The sequence below is a fragment of the Miscanthus floridulus genome, chromosome 17 (genome assembly GCF_019320115.1).
Source record: "Miscanthus floridulus cultivar M001 chromosome 17, ASM1932011v1, whole genome shotgun sequence".
NCBI lineage: Eukaryota > Viridiplantae > Streptophyta > Magnoliopsida > Poales > Poaceae > Miscanthus > Miscanthus floridulus.
The window spans coordinates 80,655,798-80,670,172 of record NC_089596.1 but is presented as its reverse complement, the minus strand read 5'-3'; the positions used below and the strand labels follow the sequence as shown (position 1 = coordinate 80,670,172).

At 51.0% G+C, this 14,375-nt stretch overlaps 1 protein-coding gene across 1 annotated transcript; it reads left to right on the top strand.

Moving 5' to 3' along the window:
- Positions 1 to 1,682: 1,682 nt before the first annotated feature.
- Positions 1,683 to 4,271, top strand: LOC136516637 (uncharacterized). Its single transcript, XM_066510089.1, has 5 exons — positions 1,683 to 2,154; positions 2,258 to 2,629; positions 2,743 to 3,064; positions 3,188 to 3,295; positions 3,378 to 4,271. The coding sequence occupies exons 1-5, from the start codon at positions 1,948 to 1,950 to the stop codon at positions 3,473 to 3,475; spliced, it is 1,107 nt and encodes a 368-aa protein (XP_066366186.1). The 5' UTR covers positions 1,683 to 1,947; the 3' UTR covers positions 3,476 to 4,271.
- The last annotated feature ends 10,104 nt before the right edge of the window (positions 4,272 to 14,375 follow it).

The window sequence follows — 14,375 nt, the reverse complement described above, 5'->3', positions numbered from 1 at the left end:
TCGAGCCCGCTCCCGCCCTTATCCAATGGCAGAGAGAACTCGGATTCCAGTACGGTACCCCCGCATGCGTGACCGCAGCAATGATAGCCCTACTACTACTACTGTACCACTACTCCAAAAGTCCAGAGGAACTGTTTTGTCATGTCAGCACGTGACCTCGTAGCTTGGGGTCTGTATAGTTCTGCTCCAAAATGTCAAAATTTTTAAAATTCTTCGTTACATGGAAGCATGTATGAAGTATTAAATATAAATAAAAAATAAAACTAATTACATAGTTTAGACATGAATCTTTTAAGCGACTATAATGGGACACTATTTACCAAATAACAACGAAAATGCTACCGTAACATTTCGCTAAAAAATTCGACATCCAAACGGTGCCTTGGATTTATAGAAAACAGAATCGAAATTCGGACGTGTACAGTACAGTACCGTGAAGGAGTTGTACGTACAACGCTGAAACTTTGAATTCAAATTTGTGCGCGGTGAGGCCTATTGAACGCTGGACGAAAAAAATCAAAATACCGAGCCGCGCCGTCGCGCTGTTGCAGATGGCAGGCACGCTTGAGACCAGAAAAATTTAAAATCCGGCCTACATGAACGCCTGCACGCCTCACCAAGCGGTGCGCTGCTCCTCGTCCTCGGGGCGGTGAGCGACATCGCTTCGTCGGCGCAGCAGTCGAGCAGTCGGGCTTCACTAGCCAGCCAGCCTGTGGGTTCCGTTCTCGACGCCTCACCCGCCTGCAGTCGAAACGGGCTAGGCGGGCGGCCGCGCTGTCTCCAGTATCGGGTACGGGCAGGGGCGGTGGGTTTGCTACGTGAGCTATACCGTACCCGGTAGCAAGCAGCTCAATCACCCCTGCCTTTAAAGCGCTCACGTCTTTAATGCGGTGTCAAATTAAACGCCACCCAGCCCACGAAAACCTCGCGTACGGACACGGTTGGACGCAAACTCCCGTGACCGTGTGACGCCCAACGTTAGCTCTCGACACACACAGTGATACTGCTGCTCCGCAGCATCAAGTGACATCGTTTGGTACGATCGTAGATTATAAGCTAGAATAATAATTTTCTCTTCTACTAAACTAGTCAGTAATAAATATTCCACGATAGTTTACGACGAAACGAACAGACTGTTTATCTATAGGAACACAGAGTTGCATGACAAAAAAAAGAGAGTTTGTTTCCCCTCCTAAAATTAGTTCAACCACCATTTGACATCACAAACAAAAGATATTGAAAATTCATCAAACCATTTGACGTTGTGGGTAGAGTGACATTGACATAACAGTAACATTTACAGATAGTAAAGAAATCCAAACACGCATGGATGTAATCGTACATACATACCAATCCCACGAGCCACAATAACTGCTCCAACTTTTACACGGTACTCTTCCACCCGCCGTCCGACTTGCCGAAAAAACTACGTGCAGTAAAGTACTAGCGCAGCGAGCACAGCGGAGGGAGGCATTTGGGGGCGATACGATACGGGAGCTACGGGCCTACGGCGCGTATCGGTGGCCCCACCACACCTACGAATTGCACCGGCGAAAAATGGCTCGAAAAGAAAATGATTTCCGGGCTGAATTTATTTAATTTAATTCATTGCCTGTTGTTTTCTCTCTCCTCGGCGTCCTCTTTTATAAGAGTAGAGCCCAGCAGGCGACGGCCTCCGCCGTTTTTAATACCCCTCGTCGTCGTCCGTCGACATTCCATTCGCCTCCCTCCTCCCCCATCTCTATCTCGCCGTTCCACCTCTTTCCGCTGATAAGCACGCGGCTTCCTCCATCCATCCACCCGCCGCTTTTCTGCTTTGGAGAGGGAGCTGCAACCCACGCTGCTGGTCTGGTCCGCGAGGTCCCGGTCGCTGTGCCTGTGCTCCTCCACCGGTCGGTCGGCGGTGGACTTGAGGTTTCGTCGACGACGGTTTCGAGAGTGGAGGAAATGTCGACGACGGAGTGTTCGGACCTCGGGGAGGAGTTCTGGCTGCCGGAGGAGTTCCTGGACGACGACTTCTTCTCCGAGGAGGAGAAGGCGGCCGTGGCTGCTAGGAGTGAGAGCGACGAGGAGGACAGCCTGGCGGGGCTCTCGCGCCGCCTCGCGGGCCTCCTCGGCGACGACGGCGAGCGGAAGCTGCCTACCGCTGCCAAGGTTGGTTTTCTTTCTTTGCATGCATGGGATTGTTGGTTCTCTTTCTGATGGTTGTTGTACGTGTCCGTGCCGGAATTTCTGATTGCGCGTTCTTGTGCCGCAGGCGGAGGTGACGGTTGGGTCGCCGCAGTCCACGCTCTGCGGACTGCCCAAGTCGGGGCAGGAGAGCCCCAACGGCGGGGCGTCCAAGGGCACGTCGCCGCCGTCGTCGCCGCTGGAGCAGAAGCCGGCCGACCCCTGGGACCTCCTGTACGAGGCGGCCGGCCAGGTTGCTCGCATGCGCGCCGCCAACAGCATCCCGGTTCCGGCCAACAACGCTTACGCCTTCAACGGCGACCAAAGCGGTTTCGCGCCGCCGGCGCGCAAGCCTTCGCTACCGCCGATTGCTCCGCCCTCCGCAAAGGTCCCTGCCGGCGGCGCGCACTACCCCCCGTTCGCGCACTTGGTCTCGCAGCGCCAGATGCAGGCTGCTCAGGTGCGCGTGTCTTCTCGTCAAGATTCTTCGGTTGTATCGTTCCGCTTTGTTCTGTTCCTGTTGTTGCCCTGACGCATCCTTCTATGTTCGCTTCCCCCCGTTGGTTTTTGCAGTTCCATCTGCTGAAGCAACAGCAACTGCTCAAGCTGCAGAGGGAGCGCCAGCAGCTTGCCGCCGCCGCGGCGTGGAGCGCTCGCCAGGGCGCCTCTGCCAAGCCCGTCGGCTGCGGCGGTGGCGGAGGCGACGCGCCGCTTGGTCTGCACCCGGCGGCGTGGCCCCCGCTTCAGAAGCCGCAGCAGCACGCGCCGGCGCCGCCTGCCTTGGGCATGCGTGCCGTGTTCCTCACCCCGCCTGGCGCCAAGCGCGAGCGTAACGGCACTGGGGTGTTCCTCCCCAGGCCGGCCGGCGCCCCTGCGGAGCCGAAGAGGAAGACAGGTGCGTCGGTCGTAACAACACCTTGCCTGGTCGTTCCGTGCTCAAAACTGGGGATCCCTCAGCTGGTGGTGTTCTTGGTTTAGACATTCAAGTCACTTGGTGCTGTCTGTCCCCGTCGTGCAGGGTGTTCGACGGTTCTTGTCCCCGCTCGCGTCGTCCAGGCTCTCAACCTCAACCTTGAAGACCTCGGCGCCCAGCCTCGCTACCCTGGCGGCTTCGTTCTCGATCACGGTGAGCCATCTCGTCACTCGATTTGATTCTGTTCTGTGTTCAAACGGCAAGTAATCGCTAATGTTGAGCTCTGCCGTTTCAGATGCCTTGATTACTCGGAGCAACGCCATGCTCGCGAGCCAGAAGCGCTGCGCTGCCGCACCCCTCGCCGCCGCGCCGGCACTGTGCCACAGTTCTTGAGTTGAGTCGCCGGCTGGAGGAGAAGACGAAGGGGGGGCACCAAGATTCCGACGACACCCTTCGTGTGGTCGTCACTCCAGTTATTCCTAATAATAATTAAAGAAGCTAGTTCGAGTACCTTTTGTTAGGTAGTGTGTTAGCAGCAGAGTTAGGAAGGCAATAGTAGTGTTAGCATCAGTGTTAGGTCTGTTCATTTTGGATCCGGTGATATATTGGTTTTTTTGGTGTGGGCGGAGAGCGGTGGAGATGGACGGACGAGCAGCGAAGAAGAAACCCATGTCGTCGTCCCAGTTTGGTGGTTGTGGTTCGGGGGGAAGAATAATAATAAAAGTGGTTTGAGAGAGGTGTTAGCTGCTGCAAGAACAAGAAGCCTGCTTTGCAAGAACGATGAGAATTGAGAAATGAAAGCTTTGGATGCGGTGTTTTATCTTGGAGATGAAAAGAAAATAAGAGGTCATTTCCCCATCCATCAATGGCTTGCTTGCTTTGGGTGTTACCAGCAGTCCAGCACAGACCCAGCTAAGGCCTCTCTTACCTCTTTTTTGCAACTTTTTTACTTGCAAAAGAAGCTTGCCGTGGGCTCCATGAATAAGGGCGTTTGCTTTGTTAGCAAAGGATTTTTATTTGTGTTTCGCTTGTACCAGTGCTATCAAGTAGTAGTAGTAGTAAAAGTGTCCCATGACTTTCGTTACAAGGGTCATTAGGAGTGAAGTGGTTAGTTGCTTAGCAGCTGCTGGTTGCAGTGTAAACAGCAGCAAAGTTGGGCTGATTATTATCTATATATATTTCTTGTGTACTTACTACCTGCCCCATGGCATTGTGGGACATTAATATATGGAATTTCATTTCTTAACCTGGTGGCGCATCATGCCTTAATCAAGTCCGTTTCTCGCCTTCTATTCTCCGTTGGTTGATGATTACGCATGTGAGGTGAGCAGAGCAGCGGTCGTTTGCTTGTCCGGGTGCCTAACCGCCGCAGAATCTGGCCGGTGTGGGTCATGGGATCTGCATCTCCCACACTGCTGCCAATTTCTCGCTTCGCTGGATCCCGGAGAAGGACGCCTTTGGTTGGGCGCGCCGCGCCCGCCCAAACCTGGCTCCAGCGCCGGGTTAGCTGGAGCCAGGGAACGGGTGGCTCCGGCCGTTGGCCCCATCCGATGGCGGAGAGCAGCGCGGAGCCGAGCTCTCCGCAGCCGCGCTTGTACGCATCCGGGTATCTGCCGACTCGGCGCCTGCGCCTGTTGTCGGTGTCGCTGTGGTGTGAGGTAAAACTTCAGTGTGGATGGTTTTACCCCTTGTTCTGTTGTGCATGCTGGCGATTGCTTGCATGCACCTTGGTCGCATTGGTGGCCCGGTCAAACCGTCAAAGCGGTCGCTTATTTTTTTTTTATGTTCTCGCTTGGTGCGCCGTCTTTTGTTTGGAGTTTTTACCGTGCGTTGCACATCCATCGGTCGCCGGGAAAGGCGTGTTTCCAAGAGAAAGCGGCTTGCCTCGGGTTCCCACCGATGGAGATGGAGAGCCCTCTCTTTCCCTTGCCTCGGGCCTTGTTACATGATCCTGTCCCTTTTTCCGCTAGGGTAAACCGCACGGTACCCGTCAGCGATCAATAGTAGGGTACCCTAATACTAGAAACTAATAACCATCGACACTAACCATAGACACTGATTTATTCGAACAGTTAATAGCGTGACTATAGCTCCCATCGAACCTTAGGTGCGCAAGGTCCGTTCGCCTAGCCTCTGGGGGCGGGCTCCGCCTCGCCTGACCTCTGAGGGCTGACTCCGTCTCGTCCGGCCTCTGAGGGCGGGCTACGCCTCGCGCCGACCTCTGGGGATGGGCTCCGCCTCGTCCGATCCTTGGGTTTGCGCTCTGCCTCGCCCGACCTCTGAGGGCTAGCTCCGCCTCGCCCGGCCTTTGGGGGCGGGCTCCGCCTTGACCGACCTCTGGGGGCGGCTCCGCCTCGTCGGACCCTTGGGTTTGCGCTCCGCCTTACCCGACCTCTGAGGGCGGGCTCCGCCTCGTTCGACCCTTGGCTTTGCACTCCGCCTTGGCCGCCCTCTGGGGAATCCGTCTCGTCCGACGGAGACCCGAGGCTGGGGTATCCGTCTCGCCCGACGAAGACCCATACCACCACCAACCACTCTAGATCCAAGCGAATGGGCCTGGGTCAAAGCTCTGACACGAGAGAGGTGATCGGGACGCCCCGATATAACCCGTGGTCGTGACGGGCCATATCTGAGGATTCACATCAGGAACAACGTCTGGTGTACCGGTGCTGTTCTGCCTAACCCTCGTACGAGCACTGACAGGCGTGTCAGTTCACCACGACGTCCGCCAGGATGGAGTGGAGCGCCATGACCGGGAGACGACGCCTGCGCATGGCGCCAGTGATAGACAGGGCCGCGACGTGGACCTGTCCCTGTTGACGTCTACAGGGTCGGCGGTACCCGCGTGAAGGAAAAGAAGGGCCTGACGATCCTGGAGGACTTTTTCTCCTTCTCATTCTCATCTTTTCCCTCCACTGTAACCCGTACTTTTCCTTGGCCTGGAACCGTAAAGGGGAAAGCAGGGCGTCCCATAAACGGGACTGGAACCCATCGAACCCTGAACCAATCAAAACACACAAGCACACAGCCGGAAAGCGACCGAGCTCTCGGCACCCGTTCACTCCTCTCACCAGAGATTTGGAGCACGTCCCTCTCTCGACTGTTTGTAACCCCTACTACGAACTTTCAGTGTCAGTAACACGAGCAACAACAACGAACTGAACGTAAAAACATTCTATTTGAACCAGTATAAATCTCATGTCCTTTAAGTACGCTATCCGAGTCAGACACGTAATATCAGAAATTTACTATTCGGTCGCAGCTCCAAACACCGTATCCCACCGGCAATTTTAAACTCTAAGGAGTACCACGGATAGCTGCTTTTGAGAGGGCTCACTGCACTGCTGGGTGCTCGGGAAACTCTACTACTAGTAGTCTGGATCGATTTTCACGTGCCATGCCACACCGCTTCGTTTCTTTCTTCTGTCCGGCGAGTGGCGGTTTGGGTGGCACGCACGACGGTGGTGTGGTGTGCTACTGCTAAGGGTCCTGGGGTTGTGGCGTCGTGATCGCTGGAAAGGTAGGTTGGCTGCACGCACGCACCTGACCGGCTGCGTTGGGTGCGCGCTGGGCAGGCAAACCCGCGTCGCGCCGAAGTCACCATGTGGCCCGCACGTTGGGTCGTTCGTTCGTGCGTGCCGCTGGAGGGAAGGCTGGGGTGGTGGTGTGTTGGGTGAGCTGGGACGGAGGGCCACCACCGCCGCGGCGGGTCTCGGCTCGCTGTCATGCCCGGTGCATGGCGAGCAGCAGCGACGGTGGGTTGGCTGCGGCTCAACGTGCCCCAACTCCCGCCATTTCCCAGCACTGATGTCCCTCGTCCTGGGCGTGGTCCATCCCCTGCGACTCTTTTTGTACGCCTTCCCGCCATGGCGCCATCGAGTGCCGACCGGGGGTACTAGATATTTTTTGTGACGCCTACGGCAAGCGAGCAATCAAGATTATCCGTCCGGACTGCGTCGTGCCATCTTCGCCGCACACGTATAACCTGTGTATTCGCGCGTCACATAGGGCCCGGCAGGGGTTCCGACGGGAATCGATACCACGAGCCTTTGGTCCGGCCCGGTTCATTGTACTGCCTTTGCAGTATAGCTTGTTCGGCTGATTCAGTTTCTGTTTCGACTTATTCTCTCTCATAAAATACTATTGAATCAGATAAAATCAGCTGAAATCAGTCACAACTCGATATTGTTGGGTATTTTAGTAATGGATGACTATGTAGTAGTTTGATGACCTAACTGATGCGCATTATTTGCACCCGGCTAACGTCCCAGCCGGGACACGTATCCATTTCATGGGCCGTGGTGAGATGACGCTCATATCATATCGTGTTTCAACGCCTTAAAAAAATGCTGGCCACAATTAGCATCGCTGATCATGGTAAGTCAGTAAGTGGCAACATGTCAAATAGTTTAGCTTGCTTTTTGGTCCGTAATAGCTCCTTAAGAAAATTCGAAGACGGTCTTGCCTAGCGCCCTAGCCCCTCCTCTCTCCCCCTCTTTCTGCAGCATCCTTTTGGCACCAATTGCGTCCAGCTGAAGGGTCTCGCTCGTCACTTGTGATGATTCTGTGAATCGTGACCGGCGGCCGACGTTTTTCGCTGCCAATGTGCCTACCGACTGTGACATGCCGAATTTGTTGTTCGACTCTAGGCTCGTATGCTTGCTCGGTGTAGTTTACCAACCATGGCAACCAACAAGTGCCACGTCACTCTCACAGATCCGAGTATCTAACAGTTAGGCTGGTGCACCAACAACTGAGCTGCTGCAGCTGCCGTTTGGCGGTCGCGTACGTACGCAACGCAACAAAACCGGACCAACCTAGCAAATGTTGCCGCCTAGGCTCGCGCGCGCGCCCTCACGTAGTCCATTTGTCGGTAAACCAAATGTGTCCAGTGGGCTTATTAGTTACGGAGTCACAGTCACTCACGAGCCCGCGATGGAGCTGGCTGAGTGAGCCGCCGGCCCTATCTCTCGTCCCTGACCCAAACATGTAATTCGTCGTCTCATGATAATTCTGTTCTTATTTTTTAGAAAAAAAAGTTTTATTCTAATCTCGGTATTACTTATGCACTCAATCAAAATTGATACAAATCAAGTTTATAAGCTCTTAGAAAGCTCGCAAGAACAAGTAAAAAAAAAACAATATATGCAGTAAGCTTATTACGAAGACGGGCATCATTATTTGGTGAATATCTCCATTAGTGTTGTCTCTAGGATATGCCTTGAAATTTTTTACGTCGGTCGTATTTCTTTTTTAAGATGGACCAGACATATGTCCAATGAACTACTTGTGATGTTGCAAAATACTGTCTATTTCTCTTGCTACAAAGTAGAGAGTATGAACTACAGTCGTAGTAGGGCCTATTTGGTAGCCTTATGCGCGTACCCCCTAACTTTGGCTCCCGCTCCTAGTAGTTCCAACTCCACTCTCTTCAATCAACAGTGAGTGTCTGGTAGGTTTCTCACTGGCTCGAACTCTAGGTCGACGACGAAGCGACTTGGCGGAGACAACCACAAGTGACAGAGAAAGCGAAATAACGCGACGTGAAGGAAATGTTTTTGTACAATGATGAAGCCTGCGATGAAAGAAGCGTCAAAGAGGAACACGTCAGAGGGTGCGTTTTTTCTTCCCACCCGCTCCGCAAGTCGTAGAGAAGAGGGAGAGCACTTCTAATGTAGAGTAGGTTGGGCTGTTGGGGCAACATTTTTTGCTGATGCTTTTGTCTGAATCTCATGGAGTGAAGCCGAGCGGCCTCTTAGCAGAATTTGCATCAAACGGCCTATCTGCTAAATGTTTCTCCTGATTCTACGTTTTTTGGTGGGACGAATGAAACAACTCTAGACCGGTTTTCTCTAGATTCTATTTCTGGTCTTTCCCATACACTAGCGACAATATTTTTTCTTGCTATTCTTTTTTAGTGAAACAAATTAAAATGGGTTGTAATCAAGTTATTCTTGGTCTACAAAAAAGTTCTAGTTTTTTATATATTTTTTTATAAAACATTTTCTTTTGAATCAGAATCGAGCCTACTTACCAAATGGTTCCGTAAAGTGATTTCAACTCATCACTTGAAACGTTTTTTAAGAAAATATGAAGATGAAATATTTCTAGAGAATTTAGGTTCTACCAAACGAGTCTAAGAGCAACTCCAGCAGGGGCACCCAAATCAGGGCCCCCAAATCTCCAAATCTGATGTGGGTGCCCCCTCTCATTTTTGTTGGCTCAGTTTTATGTGTCTACTCCAACAGCAACACTCAAATTTAGGCCCCCAAATCTATTTCACTAGACAATGACAAATGGGACCCAATCGCCATTCTCTTTTCCTCCTTTCTCTTTCTTCTTCCTCTATACTATACAGGGACAGTCCAGAGTGCCTGCTTGCCTGAACGGATGGAGATGTCGATGGAGGGGACCATCTCCCAGCGACGGCGCCAAGTGCAGCAGAGTGCAGAGGTGTGGATGCCGCAGTGGAGGTTGAGGCGGGTGAGGACCTCGTTGAGGACCTCCTGGGGCAGGGAGAGCAGAGCGTCGGCGTCCATCGCACCCACCCGCATGCCCGAGGAGTCAAGAATCCGGAGGAGAGAGAGGGAGCCGCGGGATCCATGCCGGAGGGAGCCGGAGGTGCGCTACCGGGAGCTGCGGCCGTCGCGAGGTGTGCCGCTGGGAGCCGCGTGGGTCAAGGCCCGCCTCGGACCTCCTTCTTCGTGCCTGCAGGGGAGCGTGCTCGCGCGGCTGGGCAGCGCACTCTCGCGGCATAGCAGCGCTCGCATGGCGGGGCATGGGAGCCGTCGGGGAAGGAGCAAGGAAGGCCACCGGGTAGAAGAATAGAGCGAGCGCAGGCGGATCCGTACGAGCGGGGGAGTGGAAACCGACGTAAAAGCTGGATGGGGGTTAGGGGTGACCCAACATGAATGTGGTCTCAGTTGAGGATTTGGGTGCCCACTCATATTTCGGGACCCTGCTAGGGAGCCTCGCTGGAGCTCGTATTTTGGCATGAGTCGGCATGAGTCCCATATTTAGATATGGAGGTTTAAGCAGAGGTCTTGCTGGAGTTGCTCTAAACTACAAGTAGGTGCACATGAAGCGAGAGTGGGTAGGAGAAATTGTGATGAGAGCAGTCGCTAGCACACAGACAAAGTGAAGGAGAAGGTGGTTCGTTCCTAGGTATCCGACCATGCCCTGGATCTCCGATCTCAGCAGCATGACAGTTCATCTCCCGCCAACGGTTCACCTTTGCCGGGCTGTTGCTAGCTGTTGGACCAGCCAAGGGCACAATTCAGCCTGTTCGTTTTGACTGGATTGGCTTATAAGCCATGACTAAAAATACTGCTGACTAATTTAGTGTGAGAGAAAAATATTATTTATTAACTAATAAGTCAAGACTTATAAATCAGATTCAGACTGCCGAACAGGCCGATTGTTTTTTTCCTCCGAGAACCACCCGAACACCACTGTCCACTGCACCAGTCGTCCACTTCGCTATCTAGCCGCGCCGAGGGGACCGAAGAACAGCTCGAGGCTAGCAAGGCAAACAATTAATTAACTCTGACCCTGCTGGACCCACGCTTCTCCTTGCGGTAACAAGAATGGCTTAGTTTTTTTTTTAAATATCTCCACCTGATGTCTAGTGGGCACCGGTCAGTACAGGCATGTTCTTAAGAGGACAGAGGATTGCCTTTTGCATTAGTACTAGGCCATTGCTTGCTACTCTTGGATTCTGAGTAGGGTAAGGAAAATAAAATATAGAAGTGTGGCCTGGCTATAGTCTACTCCGTATACGGTAGAGGACGATCACTTTTTCTCAGAAAAAAAGGAATTTTATTCATGCATGTGCATTAGTTTTGCACTCAACCACTAAATATTGGTTTCATCGGTCTTATTAAAAAATAAAACAAAACTGATCAATAATCTCCTTCGTACTATAAAAAGGAAAATTCCTTGACTATGAGGACTAACAATGTATATGTGTTAGGTCTAGTGGTGTAGTAAGGAAGCAAGAGAACCTTTTGAAAAATGCTAACTCAGTGATACCATGAGTGGCTATTATTTTAACCAGTGGCAATGCATGTGCGGCATGCACATGTTTATAGCTATGATAAGTGACATCCTATTATATTAGTTTCACTATGAGTTATCAATTTTACCCCCACCAAATTCATGGCCAGACTTTGACAAATCCAAATTCCAAGACGATATAGATATACATATATATGTTATCATATATATAAGTCCAACTTCCCTTAATAACAAACAATACATTGATTAAAATTAAAGCATGATTCAATAATTTATTACATTATTATATTAAACAATATATTTGTAGACGTAAACAAAACTATAGGATTAAGGAAGAACACAACGAACCGTGGAAGTTTGCTGTCATACAAGCTCAACGATTATATTGACATTTACGACTTGTAGCCCGAGATATCTCTTTCTTATCATTAAGAAATGTAGCATACTTCTCCTTAGCATGTTGGTGTCTAAGTCCCCCGTGTCCAAGTTCTTTATATCTGAAAATCATCTTATTATTACTTATTATCCCTTGTACATTATTCACCTCACTGGATGGAAAACGACACAGCTCACCTCTAAAAATATTGATAATTATTAAACAGTATATATTAATTCTAATAATTGAATGTTGACGCATAGAAATTATCCTATTATAACTTAAATTAATAAGCTTCTTACACAGGAGTTGCTGACATTTCTCTTGAATATATAGAGACTGAACCACCACATACTGTTATCTTAGGAGTCGATGGGGTGAACTGTAGTTCCTTATGATGGCCATCATCGAGCTTGGAGAAACACTGCCACCCGCTAGGGAACTTGTGAAGTGAGGCATGTACAACAAGACCACGCGTGTTCCCTGTGTGCATGCCACACTGGCATGGGATTAGCTCCTCCGCTTTCCTATTGTGACGCGGTCGTTTCGCAGTGGCTATGTAATCTGTTTTTCTCTCTCCTCCATTCCTCTCTCACTGACACCACTAAGCCGGAGAAGCTCGTTTTTCTAACTCCCATGGCTCCGGCTACAGTATCGCTACAGCGTAGGAGCCGGAGCACGTGGGAGCCCGGCCAAACGGGCCCACATAGATATAGCCATCTCGTGCGGCAGAGGGGAGGGGAGACAGACGCGGGTGATACAAGGCCTCGTTCGCTTCGCTGAAAAAAGAAGCTGAAACACTGTTCCGACTGATTTGTTGTGAGAGAAAAACATTGCTCCGGCTGAAAAAACAAGTTGAAAAGTACGGATTATAAGACAAGCGAACATGGCCCAAGTTTCCTGCGTAGACGGTGGGGCAGGGTGGGCGGGTAGGGCGGGTAGGAAATTTGACGGTGAAAAAAGAGAGAGGAGAGTGCAGTTCTAAGAGAGAAACATGCGTAAACGTTTACAAGTTTACAGTCTGAGTCCACTTGTCAGATCACAGTGGTTGACTTAGATGCGTTGGATCTATTTTTAAAGTAGATCTAAGGGACAAGAATTAAGGTAAGTACAAAACACTAATGTGAGAGGCTATTTTCAATTCCTTCGCTTTTTTATAGTATAGATAGATTATTAACAAAAATCCTAAAAATAAAAGGTCCCAAACAAAATAGGTATTTGGCTGTTTTCAAATTATTACAATATAAAAATTGTTAGTATTGTATTTTCCAATGTGGTGTTAGAAGATCGGTTTTTAGTTAATATCACATAAGACGATCAGAATCAATAGAACATCTTATTTTTTAAGGATACCCCATAAACTTTTCCATGTGGGTTTGTTTGAAGCCATGTAAGGTGATGAACAGCCCGGGCCTTGCGTTGATGGGAGTAAGGGTATGTGCCCACCTGCCAGTGGGCATAGGTGAGTGAGATGACAAGAACCTCAGGAAAAAAAACTGCACTCCTTGTACTTGTACATGTGGCTTCTCTTTCTTGGCTGGACTGCTGTCGCAGAACATGGCAAGGCACACCGGCAAACCGATAGCTGGGGCGTTGTTGTTCAGCAACATGTTTGTCACTTGTCAGCAAATGGCTGTTGCCTCTGCAAGCTGGCTATTAGCTCTAATCATTGCAACCGCTATTATTATCCACATCAGCATGGAGGGTCAGTGATGGATCGGTTGTTCATGTGGGCTGCAGGGATCGTGCAGTATCGCGCAGCGACCAGCGTGGCGTGCCGACGGAGCCAACCTCACCTCCGGTGCTCCAGAGCTCCTGTGGCCATCTGAAACGAATGTGTACATAATTCTATCGCCGCACTCCACTGAATTCAATCCGGTCCGTGCCGGGGCCCAACCAAGCCTGCTGCTCGATTTAGGCAGGCAGGCAGCTGGAGTGCAAGCCACGAGCGTCCGTACGATGCCGGTTTTCCGTGGCGACGGCGTGCCGTCCGGCATCAAGAAACCGCGGGCGCGCACGGGACGGAACGTGTGTGTGGGGTGGGGGAATGGAACGCGAAAGCGAACGCGCACCGCACCGCATGTTTTGCTTCGGGCGCACGTACGTTCGTAGACGCGCGACCGGCGCGGTGGCGAATGCGTATGCTTCACGCCTCGGCTATCTCAATTCCAGTTACGCCCACGGGCCACGGGCCAGGGCCCCGGCGGCCGGACAACGGCACTGCCGTCTGCCATGCGTCGGCGCCGGTTTCTGGATTCGTACGTGCGAGTGCGACGGATGCGGCGGGGAAGAAGTTGACGTCGCGCGGTGCACGCTTTTGGAGTGGCGCCTGCGATTGTGAGTGGCAATGGCCGATGGGCAAACGGAGGCATGCCATGGCCCATGAGTGAGCAAGCTCGGTGATGCTGACTCTCGTCTCAGTTCGCTGGACTTATAAGCCGTATTTTTTTTAGTCAACAAATAATATTTTTATCTCATAACAAATCAGTCAATAATATTTTCAGCCACGGCTTATCAGCCAAGCGAACAGAGCATCTGTCGAAGTGCCGAGTCGTCGATGCGTGGCAACCGGCAACGGGGCGCAGAGGGCCAGAGAGAGCTGTTCCCTTTGAAATCTGGATCGCTCCAGTAAAGGAACCTATTAGTTTTGGGAAAAAGTCCACATTACCTCTCTCAAATTTTACGAAGGTCCATTTTTTTCTCACTAAACTCTAAAACCAGGCAAAACACCTCCCTCAACTTTTAAAACTGTTCATCTTACCTCCCTAGCCCTATTATAAGCAGTTTCGAAGTCGGTTTTGTCTTTTTCTTTTTTATTTATTTTGGCTGAATCTTTGAAAAAGTATAGTAAATCATAAAAAAAAATTTGCTAGGCTCCACGTGAGTAGATCTACACAGTGA